The sequence below is a fragment of the Stegostoma tigrinum genome, chromosome 35, assembly GCF_030684315.1.
Source record: "Stegostoma tigrinum isolate sSteTig4 chromosome 35, sSteTig4.hap1, whole genome shotgun sequence".
Taxonomy (NCBI): Eukaryota; Metazoa; Chordata; class Chondrichthyes; order Orectolobiformes; family Stegostomatidae; genus Stegostoma; species Stegostoma tigrinum.
Window position 1 is genome coordinate 21,249,705 of NC_081388.1, and position 21,733 is coordinate 21,271,437.

General features: G+C 44.3%; 1 protein-coding gene across 1 annotated transcript; it reads left to right on the forward strand.

The window, feature by feature from the left end:
- Positions 1–1,611: 1,611 nt before the first annotated feature.
- On the forward strand, positions 1,612–20,962 carry LOC125447598 (afadin- and alpha-actinin-binding protein-like). Its single transcript, XM_059639980.1, has 14 exons — positions 1,612–1,680; positions 2,238–2,407; positions 3,636–3,848; positions 4,885–4,995; positions 5,798–5,933; positions 7,868–7,943; positions 12,485–12,656; positions 14,223–14,337; positions 14,889–15,025; positions 15,689–15,850; positions 15,980–16,097; positions 19,402–19,569; positions 20,108–20,123; positions 20,447–20,962. The coding sequence occupies exons 1-14, from the start codon at positions 1,632–1,634 to the stop codon at positions 20,622–20,624; spliced, it is 1,821 nt and encodes a 606-aa protein (XP_059495963.1). The 5' UTR covers positions 1,612–1,631; the 3' UTR covers positions 20,625–20,962.
- The last annotated feature ends 771 nt before the right edge of the window (positions 20,963–21,733 follow it).

Consider the following 21,733-nt stretch of genomic DNA (forward strand, 5'->3'; position numbering starts at 1 on the left):
TCCAGTTTGATGTCTTCAAGCTGACCTATTTTCTGCTGTCTACTCCTGCCACTAACATCTATTTGTCATCCTGCTATTCATCCTCGAGTACCATTAGCTCAGTGCACCCTCACTATCTGTTCCATTTGCTCCTCCTCCCATTATGTTAACAGAATAAAAAACATTATTTGCAGCTCCCTTTAGTTCTGAAAGAATTAAATGTTAACTATTTCTCTCTCCACAGATGCTGCCAGGCCTGCTGAGATTCTCCAGCACTTTGTGGGTATTTATTCTGGCAGGAAAGTTCCGAACAAAGGGAAATTAAAGTCGGACAGACTACAAAAAGAGAAAGAAAGCAAAACTGCACTGGAAGACAGAGGAAACAGACAGGAAAAATAATTTTCAAAAATGTTTCTCCTCATTTTTCCTCAATGAGTTATTAGCTTCAGATAGCTCTATATTGCCTTGAAAGGTATGAGATAAATACAAGTCTTATTTCTTTGCTAACAGTAAGAAGTTTGTCTGGAATCAGTGATATGGTCCAGCCTGTTGCTGACTTAGTGCATGCCTAGGCTCTCTATGGTCAATGGCTCTCCATGGTCTGTGTTTCCTGCGTAGTCAGTGTTATTACACAGTCAATGTTACTCCAAGGTCAATAACACTCCATGGTAAATGACCTTCCGTTGTCAGTGTTACTCTATCATAGGTCACACCACACCAGGTTAAAATCCAACAAGTTCATTTGAAATCACAAGCTTTTGGAGTGCTGCTTCACCTGACGATTTCAAATCAGCCTGTTGGATTATAACCTGGTGTGGTGTGATTTATGACTTTGCCCACCTCAGTGCAACGCCAGCACCTTCATTTCAAGAGTTACTGTGTGGCAAATGACACTCCGTGGTCAGTGTTTATTCATAATGTGCAGATGCACTGGGGTGGACAGCAAGGTCACGTGACACCAGGTTATAGTCCAATAGGTTTATTTGAAATCACAAACTTTGGGGGCGCTGCCCCTTTGTCAGGTGTCGTGTGGCCTCTAACAGTGTTGCTGCATGCTCAAGGCCCCTGTAGCTACAGGAGCCAAAGTGACTGCAGGGATGGTGTTCGGGAAAACTCCAACTCCCAGAATGCACGTGGCTATCTGCGCACGCCCAGTACGATCTGACTGTCCGGTTGGCTAGAGTCTCTCCACGTGCGGCCGCTGATTGGACGGCGGTCAAATGGGGTGTGGCTGTTGTGGAGGGAGATTTAAAAGCCGGGACTGGCGCTGGTTCCGGGAGCGGTCCCGGTGCGGAGGTAAGAACTGGGGAGGGAGGCTCGGCTCGGGTTAAACGGTCAGGGGACCGCATGAAATGTTGGAAGTGAATGAATGCAACACTAACACAGTTGGTCAATGGTCTATTTTTGCTGAATGCTGAGCCTCCTCCTTGCACCTCAGCAACAGCCACTTGCTGGAGGTACCAGGGAGAAATGGTGAACTGCAGCCCTCTGTTTCAGAAGCGTGTTATTTTTATTAATATAAACGTCCTAGGTAACTTTTGCATGCCTCTACCTTTTATAATGACCTTCTAGCTATCCTATCCCAATGTTGCCACAATAATCATTCAATAAGTATTACTCTTTCTCAGGGAAGATTCGTACCAATTGGAAAGATGGGTGACTGGAAGGTCTCGTCTATAGTTGAAGTAGGAAATTCCCCAGGTGAGTTTTTGTCCAATCCATGGTGTTTAAAAAGACTTACATTTGTAGAACTACTTTCATAATCTCCTCAGGGTTTTCCAAAGTGTTTCACAGCTAATGGAAGACTTCTAGATCAGTGTTTCTTTTTGTTATAATGTGGGGAACACTGCAGCTAACTAATGTACTGCAACCTCCCACAATTAGTCACTGATTGTTCTGTTGCGAGTGAGTTTCTACTTCTACTCTTTAGAGCAGTGTTCATGCTGTGAAGATACTAGTATCCCTGGTTGGTAGAGGTGACAGACTGGAAAAAGATCAGTCAGGATTTGAGCATCAGTTGGCAAAACTTGCCCAAAAATAAACAACCGGGGCCTCAATGAGACAATGCATATTGCACTCCTCGGTTTAGAATACTTCCCTCTCTTGGTTAACTCTTGTGTCACCAAATCTGCAGACCTGCCTCCTTTTATTTTGTCTCAGTCTGACTGTAAAGTCAGTCAAGACTTTAATTGGGGCTGTTTTGACTAAGTGGAGCTATTGGCCCTCCTAACCTCTTTCAACAACAAATCTGTCCACAGATGCAAAGAGTTTCATCCTGAGACCTGCTTCTCTATCTGCTTCACCGTTCTCCCCTGCCAGCACCATAACTCTGCACTGTTCTCCAGTGCTGCCACTTCCAAACCTGTTCAATCAAAATGCATTCTGCTGGGGGGATAATGTTGAGGAATGCATCTCGTACCTAAGCAAGGTAGGCTAAAGTATGACTGATTTTTGTGGAAATACAGATGCTGTGGTCTTTAGAATTGTGAAATACTACCACCTACTATTATAACTATACCAAGAAGTCACTGCTGTGATCCTGGCTACCACAGACTTAAACAAAAACAAGGATATTAAAAATTTTACCCGCAATAAAATGCATCCCAGGACTTGATCTTTATTCCCTTTTGCTGCTAATCTTGCCTCCGGATTGGTTGGTTGTCACTCAGCGTAAATAATGTGTATTCCTTTTGGAGATCCAGTTGGTATCCATTGGTAAGTGGGCTCTAATCGGAGTGCTTTCATGTGACTGGAAGCTGTTTGATAACAGTCACAAAATGACCACATTATGACCCATTGTCCTCCGTTTCTCTCCTTCTCTCTTTCTCCCCCCCCCCCCCCCCCCCCCCCCCCCCCCCCCGCCAACCCCGAAATGGCTATTTCATTGTCTTCCTCATCAGACTGTAATTACACAGAAAGGTCTAGGCCCGAAACATCAGCTTTCCATCTCCTCTGCTGCTTGGCCTGCTGTGTTCATCCGGCTCTACACATTGTTATCTCAGACTGTAATTACCCCTGCTAAAGGACGAGAGCCCAAGACTCTGGCTTACAATTGGCTGTGCACCATCACCGTTTCAGAGACCATCTTCCCAATTCCCATTCAGACACGTGGATCTTGGCGATTATCCGATGTGACGTTTTATATTCGTGCTCCAAAAGGCATGAGTGTTGTTTCTGCCTCCTGTGTGTTCTGCTGAAAAGGCTACTGGGGAAGCCACCTCCATGATAGATCAGTATTTTCTGCCTTGATATTAAATGTGTGCTACTTTGATCAGTGGATTGACCAGCCTGTTTAAATGCCTGTTACTGTAGGCATGATGAGCCAAATGGCCTCTTCCGTCCCTTTTTGTTTAATTTTCTGTTTCTAAATGTCCTTGTTTTATTTATTTGTAACCTGAAATGTCATGCTTTTGTTTTCTGTATTCTGGGTATCTTGTATTCTAACGGTCCACTTTCATATTTGGAGTCAAGGCAGCTCCCACAGCACTTCCCTTTTAATACTTGTAAAGTTACCTGGTTAATGCTTGTGTTGATTATTTGTTCACAGTATCTTTTCAGTATATCTGGATCTGCATATTGTTTTAGCCATTCCCCAATCTCTTTGGGTTTAAGGAGTTGGTTTTGACCAAGTGTTGACTATCTCCTAAATATTTCAGGAACTGAATAAACTGGGTCTTCCTGCTTTGTTCGACGATAGTTTTGAGGAGAATCCATCTTCAAGCTTTAGCCTTGTCTCTCTAATAAATGGTGTGTATGGCCTGCTGCATCTCTACCGGAAAAATGCAACAAAAGTAGATGGGCTAGAAATGGAACGTTTAAAGTCTTTCAGTGAGCAGGATTGTCTGAAAAACAGCCAGTTTAAACTGCAGGTGAGTTGCACTGGAAGGAACTGGTAATAAAATTAAATTAAATGTCTGAGCAGTTTTATTGTTGCGTAATAAATGGAGTGGCTAATGGTTAACTGTAAACTAAAATGTGAGCATTTATGCCCTGTCCTCAAAGCAACTGCAAGGGATCTGCCGTTCATCAGCCAAGTGCCTCTGCTGTGCTCCTCTATCTAAAGGAGAGATGTGAGCACAAAAAAAGACTAAGAGCAGGATGAGGAATTTCAGCCTCTTGAGCCTCTCTGCCACTTAATACAATCGTGGCTGATCTTATCTTGGCCTCAACTTCTGCTCACTCTCCATAGCCCTCTAAACCCATTACTAACTTAAAATCTGTCAAATTTCCCACTTATTTATAACTCTGGGGTGGTGAATTCTTCTGCAGATTCTCACGACAGTTTGGTTTAACTGGTATGAAGGGGAATCTTGGTAAATTGTCCTTCTCGATTCTGGCATAGGCATCCATTGTTTTCACCCAAGTAATGCAAATATTCTCCTAGAATGAGGATTCAGCCCATCCAGCCTGTTGAATTTTTATTAAAGGAAATAGCAGTGAAGTGAATTTCTGGCTGTTGATCAGCAGCTTTGCGTTCTTTTGAGAGGTCCTTGTTCTCCATGCCTTATACCAGCAGGAGGATTAGTAAGTCAACACTTGATGGACATAACTGGAGAAATGAGGAAATTTGATGCATAACAAAGAAAGAGACAACAACACTTTAGTAATATCACTTAAAGTGGATGATAGATGGTTAGTTGTTGCTTGGAGGGGACTAGGTGAGGAAATGGCTGATTTTGATTATAATTGGATGCTGTTGATCTAAGGACAGATGGGAGATGGCTAACTGCCAAACTTCTGAGAAGACACTGAACGAAGGAGTTGTTTTGTTTTCATTTCTACCAGCACTGGCTTTGTAATTGGGGGAAAACGGCTTGTTTGAAGGGATAGTGGGTGAAGTAACTCTCTGAAATTCTGTCCTTCAAACTCCTTACTGATGGTTTGGTTGCTTGTACTTTCCAACAGGAGCAGGTGGCAGCATTGGAGCAGGAAATTGCTACTTTGGCAACAAAGGAGCAGCAAAGACAGAAGAGCATCAGGAGTTTGAATAACCAGCTGAAGAGCCAGAAGGAGGAGGTGAGATTGACTGACTGTCAGTGTAACTTCAGACCTGTGATCTAACCAGCCTCTAATTCCTAATTCCTGCTCTGTGTGACCAGAGATGAGTAAAGGTGGCATTTGGTGTTTTGTCTTGTTGGGCAGAGTAATTCACTTCTAAAGGACTAGACCCAGTAAGTGAGGTTAGGAGAGGTGACTGGTGTTTAGCCACAGTGGTAGGATGAATGGCATGACTTCGTCATCAGGAATGTTCTCTCTTCTCTCTTTCTCCCCCCCACCCCCCCCCCCCCCCAAACCTTTGTTATTAGCAATTGCTTAGTGAATACAGTCATAATTGCAAGATCTGTGTTGTTAGCTGGGCTCAGCTCTGATGAAAAAGCTGCATAGTTGCTGTCTGTGCCTGAGACCAAAGATGCATTGGGTGAGTGTCTGTTCTTGACTGTGTTGTTTGGTGATTTTTATTGGGTAAGTACAGGGCCTCTCTGCTCCTGGCTAGCCCCAGCCACGTTCAATCTCCAGAAACCTGGCTGACGTGCAACAAGTTGATCTGCAACCTGGAAACTTTTTTTTGAGGAAACAACAGTAAACTGTATTGATGCAGTAAATCATCCCAAGGTGCTCCTCACCACATCATTGAATAAAATTTAATACCACCTTTCTTCCCACCCTGGCCCTCCCCTGCCCAAAAAAAATTCAGACTGTTGACCAAGGAGCTCCTTTCTTTTTTAAGGAAGGGAATTCTGGAATTTGGGGGTCTTTTGCACCTCTAGACATTGACCTAGTAAATTGTGGGTTAGTCACACTGCCATCTCTCTTTCAGATAGCGAAGTTACAGAGTGTTATTACAAGTCGGGCAGCACAGTACCTTCATGACTTGAAGAGGAAGGAGCAGGAACTGAACAAACTGAAGGAGAAGATGAATCACCATCTGACAGACAAAAAGGATAAGAGAATTGGTAACTTTTTTGTTCTATGATTTTTGGGGTGGGTGTGGTTAGTGAAGTGCAAAACACTAATTCGAGGCACTGTGAACAGCTTCCCATTTGAGAGTCCGCAATGTGTCTTGCTAGTCAGATTCAGTAATGGAACTGTGCAAAAGTAATTTTGTTGCCCAAGTGCTCTTAGAGGGTAAATGTTTCCCACCAGTTGCACAACCAAAGTTCCTGGTTGTGGAAGGCAACGTGCTGTGTGTACTATTTTTGGGTGTCAGTTGTAGTGGCAGTTCTGAAACCTGTCCATTACTTTATTCGTGTACTTGAATGAATTGCCCAATAGGGTGCATGCTGGGAATGAGTTAAAATCAATCTGGGGAACTCTATTCCAATTGTGTGGCAAGGAAGTGAGTCAGGTTGATTCTGCTTTATCCTTTTTGTTAAAATAATTAGTTACCCTGTTCTGTTTTTTTTTAGATAGGCTCTGATTTCAGTTTGTAGCTTCAGTTGACTGTCTGTCTTTTTTTAAAACCTTAAACAAAAAAAATCAGACTTGAATCTTTAAGTATTGGCAATTGTGTTGTTTCTGCTTTATTGTAGGGGAGCTACAAAATGGCACTGGCTCAGTGGCTAGCACTGCTGCCTCGCAGTGCCAGGCTTGATTTCACCCCCCTGGCATCTGTCTGGCATTTCCTTGCACAGTCCAAAGATGTGTGGGTTAGGTGGATGGGAAAAGGTAGAGGAATGGATCTGGGTGGGATGCCCTTCAGAAGGTCAATGTGGACTTGTCGGGCTGAATGGCCTGTTTCCTGCACGGCAGGGATGCTATGATGCACGAACCTAACCTAACTGCTCTAGGTAGTGGAATTATTGTTTTTCGCCTGGTGAGACAACATGAATAGCAGCATGACAGACAGGGAATCCTATGAAATACAGTTTTATAGTCTATTTTATTTAAATCATTTGTAGGACATTGAGTTGGCCCAGCTAGTGATGTTATTGCTGATGCCTAGTTGCCCTTGAGGGTGGTAGTGAGCTGCCTTTTTTGAACTGTTAGTCTGTCTGCTGTGGGTCAACGCATAATGCCCTTAGGGAGGGAATCAAGGATTCCAACAGTGACTGTCTAAGAATGGTGATGTATTTCCAAGCCTGGTTGTAAGAGTGCAGAGGGCGGTGTTCCCATCTATCTGCTGCCCTTGACCGACTCGATGGAAATGGTTGTACGTTTGGAATGTGCTGTCTGAGGGTCTTTGGTGGATTCCTGCAGTGCATCTTGTTAATAGTAGCAGCAGTGTATACTGCGTGTTGCTGGTGGAGGGAGTGGCTGTTTTACCGATTGCGGTGCCAGTCCAGCAGCTGCCTTGTCCTGGATGGTGTCAAGCTTCTGGTGGTGTTGGAGCTGTACCAGATGAGGCCAGTTCAGAATATTCCATCACACTCCTGACTTGTAGGTGGCACACTGGCTTTGGGGAGTCAGGAGGTGACTTAGTCATTGCCTGCACTTGTAGCTTCTGTGTTTGAGTTCAGTGTTTGGTCGCCCCAAGGATGTTGATAGTGGGGATTCAGTGATGGTAACACCATTGGAATGTCAAGGGGCAGTGATTAGTTTTCCTGTATTGGAAATGGTTATTGCCTGGTATTTCTGTGGCACAAATGTTATTTGTACATCCTATTGTCCTGTATGATGCCCTAACAAAAAATGTTTTTAAAAGCCTAGGGCAGTTAGACTGGAGTGGGAGAGACTTGGCAAATTCTACTGCCACTTCCACACTTTGGGTTTGTTTTCAATTAGAAGCTGAACACTTGTATCTTCAGGGAGCTGGGTTGTAATATTTTGGTTTTATGGGGCCTTGGAGTTTAGACTGTACATCCCACTTTGTTTGAAACAGCCTGCCAGTTGGCAGCACCGCAATTCTAAATGCCACTAATTATACCCCTTGTTCTCCAATGTTGTGAAGCTATAGATATCCTGAATCACATTGGACGAGCTGATGGAAAACGTCCCTTGTGGAGAACAGGGAAGACTGAATCAAGGTGGGATTATGTCTCTGCACGGTCAAACCAAAAACCTGGATTAGACCCTGTCTTCCTGACTAAACCTCTCCAATAACTGACTCCTATGCCTAGGGGTGAGGCACGGTGAACGGCTTCCCATTGTGAGTCTGCAGTGTGTCTTGCCAGTTAGATTTGGTAATGGAACTGTGCAAAAGTAATTTTGTGTTGTCCAAGTGAAGATCGATCTTGATCACTCAGCTGAGGTGTGACAGATGAAGTTTAACTTGGATAAACACGAGATGTTGCATTTTGGTAAGATGAACAGGGGCAGGACTTTTGCACAGGTAATGTTAGGGCCATGAGCAGTATTGCCAAATAAACCTATGGGTTCAGGTATATGGTTCCTTTGAAAGCTGTATCGCAGGTAGACAGGATAGTTGAAGGTGTCTTGCATGCTTGCCAGTACAGGACATTGGTGAGGCCTGTTCTGGACCCCCTGCTCTAGGAATGATGATATTAAATTGGAGGGGTTTCAGAAAAGATGTACTGGGATGTTGCAAGGAATGGAGCATTTGAGTTGTAAGTAAAAGCTGGAAAGGATGGGACTCTTCACTGGAATGTAGCAGATTGAGAGGTGACCTTTGTAGAGATTTATAAAATCCTGACCAGTATAGATGGGATGAATGGCCAATGTGGTTTTTTTCCCTAAAGTAGGAGTTCAGAACTACAGGGCATATTATTTTTAAGGTGAGAGGAGGAAGATTTAAAAGGGACTCGAGGGGAAACTATTTCAGAGGACAGTTTGTATGTGGGGTGAACAACCAGAGGAAGTGGTAGATGCAAATACAGTTACAACAGAGGATGTGGGCTGAATGCAAGCAAGTGGGATAGGTTAGTTTTAGAAACTTGGTCAGTATGGATAAGTTGGACGGTTTGGGGTTTTGGTTTGGGCTTTTGGTTACATAGAACATAGAACATAGAAAAGTACAGCACAGTACAGGCCCTTCAGCCCATGATGTTGTGCTGTGGATTAATCCTAATCCAAAAATGAAATAACCTAACCTACATTCCCCTCAATTCACTGCTGTCCACGTGCATGTCCAGCAGTCGCTTAAACGTCACTAATGACTCTGCTTCCACGACTACCCCGGCAAACTATTCCATGTGCTTACAACGCTCTGGGTGAAGAACCTCCCTCTGACGTCTCCTCTATACCTTCCTCCTAACACCTTAAAACTATGACCCCTCGTGGCAGTCAATCCTGCCCTGGGGAAAACTCTCTGGCTATCGACTTTATCCATGCCTCTCATTACCTTTGTACACCTCGATCCGGTCACCTCTCTTCCTCCTTCTCTCCAGAGAAAAGTCTGAACTCAGTCAACCTCTCCTTGTAAGACAAGCCCTGCCCTCTAGTCCAGGCAGCATCCTGGTAAACCTCCTTTGCACCCTCTCCAAACCCTCCACATCTTTCCTATAATAGGGGGACCAGAACTGGACACAATATTCCAAGTGTGGTCTCACCAGGGTTTTGTAGAGCTGCATCATAACCTCGCCTCTCTCAAACTCTATCCCCGTGTTAATGAAAGCCAAAACACTATATGCTTTAACAACCTTTATCCACTTGGGTGGCAACTTTGAGGGAGCTATGCACTTGAACACCAAGATCCTGCTGTTTGTCCACACTGCCGAGAATCCTGCCTTTAATCCTATATTCAGCATTTAAGTTTGACCTTCCAAAATGCATGACTTTGCATTTATCCAGGCTGAACGCCATCTGCCATTTCTCAGCCCAGCTCTGCATACTGTCAACAGGTCAGTGAGTAACTTAACATCTTGCTGGCTATGTTGCCTCAACTCAGATTTTAAATGAATTCTTGCTTGGGCCAAAGGGCCTGTCTCCACGCTGTAGGACTCCATGACTCCTGACCGCAAATCAGGTATATGATAAAATACTGAAATGTGAGGCTGGATGAACACAGCAGGCCCAGCAGCATCTCAGGAGCACAAAAGCTGACGTTTCGGGCCTAGACCCTTCATCAGAGAGGGGGATGGGGAGAGGGAACTGGAATAAATAGGGAGAGAGGGGGAGGTGGACTGAAGATGGAGAGAAAAGAAGATAGGTGGAGAGGAGAGTATAGGTAGGGAGGGGATAGGTCAGTCCCTCACCCCACCCCCCGTCTCTGATGAAGGGTCTAGGCCCGAAACGTCAGCTTTTGTGCTCCTGAGATGCTGCTGGGCCTGCTGTGTTCATCCAGCCTCACATTTCATTATCTTGGATTCTCCAGCATCTGCCGTTCCCATTATCACCAATCATATGAGAAAATACTCCCCATTTGCATGAATGTTGTTCAAGCTGCATTCATTCAAGAAACCTGGCGCACTCCAGGACACAGCCACTTGATTATTTCACATTGCATCCTTTCCCAACACTGACGCTCAGTCGTAGCAGACTATGCCATCTACAAGATGTATTCTAAAAGTTCACTTCGGCTCCTTGGACTTCACTACCCAAACCCACAACCAATGCCGTCTAGAAAGAAAAAGCAGCCTGGTTGATTGATGTTGCATCCATAAGCATTCACTCCCTCCTCAACACTGAGGCACCAAGGCTGCTTAATCAGTACCTTCCAAACCCATTACCACTACTATCCAGAAGTACATAGCAGCAGGTGCTTGAGAATACTACCACTTGCAGGTTTCTTTCTAATTTATTCACCTCCTGGAGAAGGAAATTTTGTTTTTTGTTAATTCATGGGCTATACATATGGCTGGGCCAGTGTTTATTGCCCTTTCAACGAGCTCAAAATTGTCAAACATGTTTACATAATTCGTTCAACAAATCCCTGATTAATTTGTGTCTCTCTTCAATTTCAGATATATTCTGTCCCTTTAAAATTATTTCTAATAACTTTCCCACAACTGAAATTGACTGGCCTGTCACTTCCTGGTATATCCCTTTCTCCCTTTTTTAATAATTGGACAACGTTTAACTGCCCTCCAATCTGCTGGCACCTTACCTGTTGGCAGATGATTAAAATACTGCCCTGAAACCTGATTCAGGAACCCTAAACCTTTCCTCCCTCAGCAAACCTGAAACAAATCTCAACTGGGCCTGTCAATTTATCTACTTCTAAGGCCACCCAACTCAATAACACCACCTCTCTTTGAAATATTGAAAGAAATTAGCACACAGTCCTCCACATGCAGCATCTTCCATTGCGAATATCGGCATAAAATACTAATTGGCAACTGTGTCATGTTCTGTGTCCATGTACAATTGACCTCTACGGCCCCAGTTGAAGAGGGAGATATCAAAGAGGCCAGGACAAAGCTGGAAAAGCTCAGGTACTGCTTGCAGATACAAACACTTACCAACAGGTGGCAATAGACCAATACTGCAGCTAGATAATAGGATCACCCAGACGCTGACGAGACTAATGAATTCAGGACAGATAACCAAGATTGGGTACGTGAGAATGAAACCACAACTTCTGCAGATGCCTACTTAATAGACAGCACCAAGAGGACACAGTGTGCCCTGCTACACTGCCCTGCCTTAAGAACATATTGGAACTGAGGCACTAGGAATGAGCCACGAGCCACTAGCCCACAACCACTCTATGACAAAAATTCACCAAGGATTAAAAGACCCCATTCCCACAACATGCAGAATGAATGTGGTTTACAAAATACCGTGCAATGACTGCCATAAACACTACATTAGACAGGAAGGAAACTAGCCATTAGAATACATGAACATCAGCTAGCTGCAAAATGGTACTACAAACTCTCCTTAATATCCGTCCACTCAGACAATGAAGACCATTGGTTTAACTGGGACAAGGTAACCATAGTAGCCCAGGCCAAACATAGCCACACTCTGGGATTCCTAGAGGCACGGATCTTGACCCCGTAATGCAATCAACAAAGGCAGAATTGGGCACAATCTATAAACCCGTACAGATCACCGTTACTCACCGTAATGGACTAGACAGTATAAATTCCATGCGGAATAGAATAGCATCGCTTTGTCAGAGGCCTCCCTGATGTTACCAGCACGGTGACGAAGTGCCTGAACGAAAACAAGCCAGCTCGGCAAGTAAGTCAACAACGTCACAGTTTAATCACTTTATACAAGTTAATGATTGCAGAGGGAACAACTGAGATGCTGGGACAACAGTGTGGAGCTGGAGGAACACAGCAATTCAGGCAGCATTAGAGGAGCAGGAAGGTTGGTGTTTTTGGTGGGGACTATCCCCGAGGACTTGATGCTATTAGCTTTTAATGGAGCTGAATGTTCGTAATTCCGAGCGGCCAGAATCAGCTTGTCATTGATCAATCTTTAGTCATGAGCTATTTGAAAATTAGTGAGATTTCATCAAGTGAAGGGGCTGTGCTCCCAAAGCTTGTGTTTTCAAATAAACCTATTGGACTATTGTGTGTGATTTCTGACCTTATCCACCCCAGTCCAACACTGGCACTTCCACATCATGGATCTTGGTAATAGATGAAAAGGAGTTGGTTTTCTGGATATCATCTGAATGCATGGTTTTCAACTCCATGTTTGCTCTCTGCTGCAGGAGAGAAGAGGAAATGTACAAAGTGCTTGCAACAAACTATGATGCTCAGATCCAGGAGTTGGTGTTTGACAATGCAGAGCTGATGAGAGTTCTGAACCAAATGAAGAGAGAGATTAGTGGGTTTCTTAGTCTGGACAAACTCTGTCAAGCCAATTCTTCTCCATCGCTTGTGGTGAGTATGTGGCTTTCTGTTGAAAGTAAGTGGTTCTCCTGATTTTTCATTAATTGGTTTTAATTGGGTCCTGCTTTGCTGAGCTGGATTGGAGGCATTTCAGATTGAGGTGATGGAATCTTCCTAGTTCATGTACATGGTGAAATACTTGATCCATAACCTAACAATGGCATTTGATTTGACTGTTTGTTTATAATTGAGAGTTTGAAATGGAGATCATATTCCTGCATCTCACTGCCTTTTGATCTTTTTGCCCTCTGCTGAAGAGGAAAGTCTTCTTCTAATTGTTGGCATTAAATCCAAATTCGAAGACCCTCCTGTGATACTGTTATTTTAAAATAAGAAAAAAGGACTGACACTTCTGTGCAGCACTGAGGAACTATTGTACTGTTTCTGTAAGTCTTAATATCTTGATATTAAACTGCTATCCTGACTGAGGTGAATGTAATGGATTATAGGACAAGATGTCTTAAACTGGGGAGCTTGTTTTGTGACCAATCCTTTTAACTAGTGACACAAGCAGAATGTGGCACCTCATTGATAGGACCTTGCAGTGAGGACACTAGCTGCTGTATAATCAAAGTGATGAGGCTTCAAAACTAGGTCACACCTGTGAAGCTCATCTGAAGGCCTGAAAATGGATTTAAAAGCAAAATGCCGCTGATCGTAGAGATTTTAGAAACAGAAAATGCCAGAAATAGTTGGCATGTCAGGCAGCATCTGAAAGGTGAATCATTTTAACGTCTCATGTTTGTGACTTTTTTTCACCTTTTTATCCTTAGAGCTGTTTTGAAAGATCATCAAACAAGAAACTTGCTTTCTCATGAGTATTGCTAGACTGAATGAATTCATGTTCTTTTGTATTCACATTGTTAATGCTATTGTATTTGTTAAACAATTCTTTTAGTTCTTTTATCATGCAATTATCAGCAACATTGCAAGTGACCTTCAACAGTTTGATGTTCTTGGACTGTTGATTCTGCACTCTACTGCTGTCAGCAGTGTTCACACAAATCAAACTAAGTGAGACAAAACTAAATGTGCGGGTGCCAGAGATCTGAAAATTACAAACAAATAAAATTGTTGGAGAAACTCAGCAGTTCTGGTGGCATCTCTAGTGAGAAAGAGACATGGGTTTAAGGTGAGAGGGGAAAGACTTAAAAGGGATGTAAGGGGCAACTTTTTCATGCAGGGAATGGTGCATGTATGGAATGAGCTGCCAGAGGAAGTGGTGGAGGCCGGTACAATTACAACATTTAAAAGGCATCTGGGTGGGTACATGAATAAGTAGGGTTTGGGGGCTATGGGCCAAACGCTGAAAAATGGGACTGCACGAATTTAGGATATCTGCTCAATATGGATGAGTTGGTCTGAAGAGTCTGTTTCCATGTTGCACAGTTCTGACTCCATGACTGTGTTTAGCATTTTAGGTCAGATCTGACTTTTCTAAACATTTCGTTCAAAAGAAGTTGCAGCCCAAGTCTAAATTACTGTTATTTATGCCTTGCTTTTTCTTGATTTTCTTTTAAAAGGTACTTAGTTTGTGTTGACTTCTTTTGAAAATAGGAGGAAGAAACTAGTGTCAATGAGTCCCAGGAAGCAACAAGAGGGCACCTTACGGACTGTGTTCAAAAGCAGTGGAAAACCTTAAAGGATCACATGGCAAAACTCGGAGTTGTGGGTAAAGTAAATGGCACCTTGTGTCTCTGTGGCAGCTGCACTGGGTGGGTGGGACGGTGAGGAGAGTAATTGTGGCCAGTTCTGGGCACTGCACCAGATTGGTGAGGTTATGACTGTTGCCTCCTTTTGAGGGGTCTGGAAAGAGTAAGTGGGGGAGATATCCAAAGATTTACTGACCCTGGGGAGAAATTTCTCCCACCTATCTTGATGGGAGGCCTGCTGCTTTTGAACCCTTTCTGTTGTGTGCCCCCAGTAACAAGAAAAAGACGTTACTGGAGAAACTCCAGTAGGTCTGGCAGCACGTGTGGAATGATAAACTGCGTTCACGTTTTGAGCCCAGTGACCCTTCTTCAGAATTAGTCACTGGACTCCAATGTTAACTCCGCTTCCTCTCTACAGATGCTGCCAAACTTGAGTTTCTCCAGTATTTTTGTTTCTGTTTTTGATCTTCAGCATCCACAGTCCCTTGCTTTACTTTAGTGACCTGTTTGTGTGGTGTTGACTCATTTGAGTGTATTAAACGAGGCCAATAAATCTGTTTTTCCCCATCAGCTATGCAGACTACTCCAGTGGTTGGGAAGAATGACCATGTTGTCAGCATAACTGACCATGATAAGGAAATAGCCAAACTGAAGCTGGAGCTTGAACAGAGTAAGGAAATTATCTATGCACAGCAGTGTCTTCTCGAGGTAAGAAATCCTTGGGAAAGCAGCTTTTTTTTAAATTAAACGTGGTCTTTAATACTTTCAGCTACAATGTTCTCTAAGGAGCACCACTTCAAATGTGCATAAATTTTATATGTTGCTATTCACTCTTGCTGTTTTCCTCTATCTTCCTTTTTTAGTTCTTGCTATACACCCAGCAAATGTTCAATAGGATTACTTGGTAGTAAGCCATCCTTTTTATTTAACCACAGTTTTTTTCAATCACTTTATAGCTGAAAGAGTTTGAGCTTCAAGCTTTCAGGTTGATTCAAAAGGCTGTTGCTGAGATGTTCCTGCTCACGTACCATGTGAAGGAGTGTTTGTTTTCTCGAGGGGGAACAGGCACTGCTGGTATGGCTCAAGTATTTGAGCTGTTCTTGTTGGGTCTGGCACTAGAGTAAGACTAGTCTGGCTTAAGCCTTTTTTTCCCCTCTCTGGCCAAAATGAAGTGAAATTGGAGTGAAATTGACATTGCAAGTTCTGCTCCTGTTGCTATATCTTTATAAAGAGGAATATCTGTTCTAGCTTGTCAGATATGAAACCCTTTATTAAGGGATCTCCCAGAGGTTTCTTATACTTAGATGAAAATAGCAGAGTTTTGCATCTTCCTTTTTAAGCAAAAACTCCTTCTGTGCTCTTGTATTCCAGGACCAGTTGGCCATTCAGAAAGAAGATCTGGCCCGAGGATCTGATTTACTGGAGGAAGAGGAATGGTTCCACAAAGAACGGCAATTGTTTGAGGAGCAGAGAAAGAACTTCGAGATGGAGAGGCAGAGGTTCACTGAAGCAGCAATTCGACTGGGTCAGGAGGTGGGCAGAGAACCTACTGGTGGATTGGGATGTAAAGAGCTTGGTTGTTATTTAAATGGAAAAGCCAGAAATCACTCCAACAACCTCTGCCATAAATCGCCTCTCTGTTTTTAAATTTTATCGGTTTAGAGGAAACAGTTTGAGGAGGAACGAGCACTATACTTGAAGGAACAGTTCTTGAAGCTGACTCCGTTTCGGGATCCAAGGACAAAACCCAAGAGGAAACCGCGGACTTCCTTTGTGGCCAGTAAGGGCTACCTTTTTCTTAAAGTTTGCCAAATGATGATTGCTGAGAAACCGCTAGTTACACTCAGTTCTGTTTCAGTACGTGTGTTTTAACTGTGTGCTTAGGAGTTCTAAGATTCTGAATGTATGTTTGCTTTCTACGAAAAACCAGTGAACTTGGACAGGGTGTTTTAATTCAAAGTAAGGGCTGTGCAGAGCAGCTTGGAGAATTCTTAACATTTTTCTTGCTAACTTCTTTTAAGAATTGCGGTGTCTAAAATTAAACTAGACTTTTTAGGAATTTTAAGAGCAGTTGGCCATCTAGCCCATTTTGGATCAGTGATAATGGGAACTGCAGATGCTGGAGAATCCAAGATAATAAAATGTGAGGCTGGATGAACACAGCAGGCCAAGCAGCATCTCAGGAGCACAAAAGCTGACGTTTCGGGCCTCGACCCTTCATCAGAGAGGGGGATGGGGTGAGGGTTCTGGAATAAATAGGGAGAGAGGGGGAGGCGGACCGAAGATGGAGAGAAAAGAAGATAGCTAGGGAGGGGATAGGTCAGTCCAGGGAAGACGGACAGGTCAAGGAGGTGGGATGAGGTTAGTAGGTAGGAGATGGAGGTGCAGCTTGGGGTGGGAGGAAGAGATGGGTGAGAGGAAGAACAGGTTAGGGAGGCAGAGACAGGTTGGACTGGTTTTGGGATGCAGTGGGTGGAGGGGAAGAGCTGGGCTGGTTGTGTGGTGCAGTGTGGGGAGGGGACGAACTGGGCTGGTTTTGGGATGCAGTGGGGGAAGGGGAGATTTTGAAACTGGTGAAGTCCACATTGATACCATTAGGCTGCAGGGTTCCCAAGCGGAATATGAGTTGCTGTTCCTGCAACCTTCGGGTGGCATCATTGTGGCACTGCAGGAGGCCCATGATGGACGTGTCATCTAAAGAACGGGAGGGAGGAATGAAAATGGTTTGCGACTGGGAGGTGCAGTTGCTTATTGCAAACCGAGCGGAGATGTTCTGCAAAGCAGTCCCCAAGCCTCCGCTTGGTTTCCCCAATGTAGAGGAAGCCACACCGGGTACAGTGGATGCAGTATACCACATTGGCAGATGTGCTTAAAGTGGAAAGTCATCTTGGGGCCTGGGATAGGGGTGAGGGACGAGGTGTGGGGGCAAGTGTAGCATTTCCTACGGTTGCAGGGGAAGGTGCCGGGTGTGGTGGGGTTGGAGGGGAGTGTGGAGCGAACAAGGGAGTCACGGAGAGAGTGGTCTCTCCGGAAAGCAGACAGGGGTGGGGATGGTAAAATATCTTGGGTGGTGGGGTCCGATGGCAGATCCGACCCTACAGATCTGCCAATGTGGTATACTGCATCCACTGTACCTGCTGTGGCTTCCTCTAGATTGGGGAAACCAAGCGGAGGCTTGGGGACCGCTTTGCAGAACACCTCCGCTCGGTTCGCAATAAACAACTGCACCTCCCAGTCGCAAACTATTTTCATTCCTCCCTCCCATTCTTTAGATGACATGTCCATCATGGGCCTCCTGCAGTGCCACAATGATGCCACCCGAAGGTTGCAGGAACAGCAACTCATATTCCGCTTGGGAACCCTGCAGCCTAATGGTATCAATGTGGACTTCACCAGTTTCAAAATCTCCCCTTCCCCTACCGCATCCCAAAACTAGCCCAGTTCGTCCCCTCCCCCCACTGCACCACACAACCAGCCCAGCTCTTCCCCTCCACCCACTGCATCCCAAAACCAGTCCAACCTGTCTCTGCCTCCCTAACCGGTTCTTCCTCTCACCCATCCCTTCCTCCCACCCCAAGCCGCACCTCCATCTCCTACCTACTAACCTCATCCCACCTCCTTGACCTGTCCGTCTTCCCTGGACTGGCCTATCCCCTCCCTACCTCCCCACCTATACTCTCCTCTCCACCTATCTTCTTTACTCTCCATCTTCGGTCCGCCTCCCCCTCTCTCCCTATTTATTCCAGAACCCTCACCCCATCCCCCTCTCTGATGAAGGGTCTAGGCCCGAAACGTCAGCTTTTGTGCTCCTGAGATGCTGCTGGGCCTGCTGTGTTCATCCAGCCTCACGTTTTATTATCTTAGCCCATTTTGGACAATGGCTGAGCTGTATCTCTACTTTTTTGTTTATTTCCATAACGTTTTTGATTTTTCTGCACCTACAAAAATCTGTGCCTGTTTTGAGGTCTTCAACTGAGCACGCTCTCCCCCCCCCCACCCCACCCTGGCCGTCTCAACTTTTTTACGGATAGAGTACAGGTTTTGCTGCTTGAAAGAAGTGTTTTATAGTCCTGCCATCTTTCTACTACAAACCATAACAGTTTCAACTCTTTACTTAAAAGCAAGTCAATGCTAGGCGTCTTTCAGCTTTAAATCTCTCTCATCTTGCCCTGATCGGGAAAAGTCTGCTCCTGTTCCAGATGGAATTGAAAGGAAGTTTTTTAAAGGGGCTATAGCCTTGACACCATTTTGTCTGCCAATACTTTTAGCCTCTCCCTTCAATGGGGTGATCAATCATAGAACAGAACAGGCCCTTCAGCCCACAACGTTGTGCCGACCATTGATCTTCATGTATGCACCCTCAAATTTCTGTGACCATATGCGTGTCCAGCAGTCTCTTAAATGTCCCCGATGACCTTGCTTCCACAACTGCTGCTGGCAACGCATTCCATGCTCTCACAACTCTGTGTAAAGAACCCCCCTCTGACATCCCCTCTATACTTTCCACCAACCAGCTTAAAACTATGACCCCTCGTGTTAGCCATTTCTGCCCTGGGAAATAGTCTCTGGCTATCAACTCTATCTATGCCTCTCATTATCTTGTATACCTCAATTAGGTCCCCTCTTCTCCTCCTTTTCTCTTAAGATCAGGAGATGAGGTGCCCATTGGATCAAATCCTCCTGATGTGATAGAGAAGGGAATTCCCTCTGATCTGAGTACTATAAAGGAGTGACTTTTGGAATGAATGGGATTGCATTTTACTGTTCTGAAACCTTTAAACTTGGATTATTTGTAAACTTAGTTTTGGCTCATTCCCTTTTTTCTTTTTAAGAAACACATCTGCAGCAGGCTTGCGCTTCTGTGAAAAGCTATTTTTTAAAAGAAAAATTCTATATCTAGCCAGATTTCAGCCTGAGTTCTGACTTGTCCAATGATAACATCAGTTGGGATCAGAACAGCAGGAAAGTGAGTAGGTAATGTGAATCCTAGTTTGCAGTGACATGGGATCAGACGAGGTTATGCAAGACCCTCCTGCCTAGATGTGGGTTTACTAATTAACCTTTTTTTAACTTCATTTCTCTAGGCCCAGACCAAGAAAATCTGTCTCCGCACTTACCCACTCAAAAGATAAGCATGGCCAGGCGAAGTCAGCGTGCTTCAATGCACATTCCAAGCCCATCGTTCAAATGTACAAAGCTCCGGCGACACTCTCTGCCTGCAGCCCATGAGATGTACGAGGCTCTCCATAGAGGCTTACAAAATTCTAACAGGACTGACAGGGTAGATGCAGGGAGAGTGTTCCCAACGGCAGATGTGCACTGAACTAGGAGGGATCACAGGATGAAGATTTGGGGTGGATGATTTATGTCACAGATTGGGTGAAGAAATGTCTCCCCAAGAGTGGTGAGCCTGTGGGATTCATTCCCACAGGAAGTAGTTGGTGGCAAACAATTGAATGTATTCAAGAAGCGCTAGATATAGCACTTGGGGCAAATGGGATCAAAGGTTATGGGGAGAAAGTGGGATTAAGCTATTGAGTTGGACGATCAGCCGTGGTCATGAAGAATGGAGAACAGGCTCTAAGGGCTGAATGGCCTCCTGCTATGTTCCTGTGTTTCCAGAACAGCGAGGAATGCTGGAGGTGACAATTATCTGAAACTGTTCAGAGGGGTACTTTTTTTTTTAAAAAAAAATTCTTTCAACAAAGTTGATGGAACATCAGTGGCTTTAGGTGAGAGGATGTGGTGGGATTTGGGGTGAGAAATGCAGTGCGAAGTATATGTTCCCAGTTCCTCAGCAGAGATCGTGTTACTTACAAACCCTGACCTTTTTGGGAGTGCGCTGTATTCATCTTCCCTTGTGCATTTGGATTCAGAACCTCTGTTCTGTGTTAATCCAGAATTGGACTGTCTCTATGATGGCCAGTTCATTATGGCTGACTGCACACACCAGCATTCCTTTTTTTTTTTAAGAAACATACCACATGTATTTTTGTCATCACAGCCTACCCCGAATTCCATTCTTAATCTGCAAAGCTTTTTTTCTTCATCTGAGGGGAAGCAAGGGTGGGTAAGTTTTTAGCTGAATCTTGATGTATAAGGAGAGTTTTGTTTTTATCTTTCCCACAGCTTCAGACCTGCCCCAACTGAGCAGCTTAAAGGACCTAGCAGCATGAGAGAGAGCCCATCCAACCAGCGAGACTCAGCAACCCAAACCAGGACTGGCCTCAGGTGGATCGGCACTGGTTTCTTTCTGAATGAACACGATGATTCTTTGTGTTGTGGACACTTGTGCTCACCAATCTAATGCCACATCCCCACTGTAGCTCAAGGGTTGACTTGGGTCCTTTCTTTTAACGTGAGTAGTGATCATACTGGTCAGCATTCACTCAAATCATGTTTCCACAGCCATAGTTCTTCCAAACTTAAGGAAAGATGAAACCAGTTTGCTTCCATATGACTCCTCTTTGACTCGATGCTGAAACTGAGTGGGACTTAAATGCCACAAATTACACATTGCTGCTGGACTCTGGAGCAAACTCCTGAATTTGAATGTCACCTATTTCGGTCCCAGTAGAGAATAATTGAAAGGCAGGTGGTGTTGGTAACACTCATGTATCCATTCCACTGCTCTGTACAAAGCCAAGTGAGTTTTAAATTAAACTAAGTCAGTGTAATTTTTAGTAAACTATTTTTTTGAGATGTCTTTTTGGAGGATTTGCAAATAGTTCATAGTCTTAGTGTTTGTTGACTTGTGTATATTTAATAAATTTTCTGGAGTTCACTTGCACAAAGCGGTCATTTTTTTTTAAAGAAAGTGCTTTTCATGCAGGTTATGGGGATGCAAGATGCAAATCCTAAACACCTCAACCTAAACCACAGAGAGGCGGCTTGTTCCCTAATCTCTTCTGGCAGACAACACCACTGACTTCACCTTCTATTTGGATACTTGAGTAATTTAGGCTTGGCCCAGATCTACTTCGTCATAGAGCCATTCAGCATGGAAACAGACCTTCAGTCCACCCAGTCCCTGCTGACCACGTTCCCCGACTGAACTAGTCCCACCGGCCTACGCTTAACCCATATCCCTCCTAAGCCTTTCCTATTCATGTACTTAGCTAAATATCTTTTCAAACATTGTAACCATACCTGCATGTAAAGTGAGAACATGCCTGAGTTTGGGGAGGTAGTTGGAAGTGGAGTTCTGAGTATGTAGATTCTGATCCTGGACATTTTACAACTGAATCACAGTGCAGAAAGAGGCCATGGATTCAATGGGCCAAATGGCCAACCTTCTGAAGATTATCCCACCCAGATCCACCAATCTCAGCCTCATGTTATTAGTGTTGAATAGACAGCACATTGCAGTACTTGAGCAGTGATGTGAGGTGCTATATTTTGGAAAGGTAAATCAGG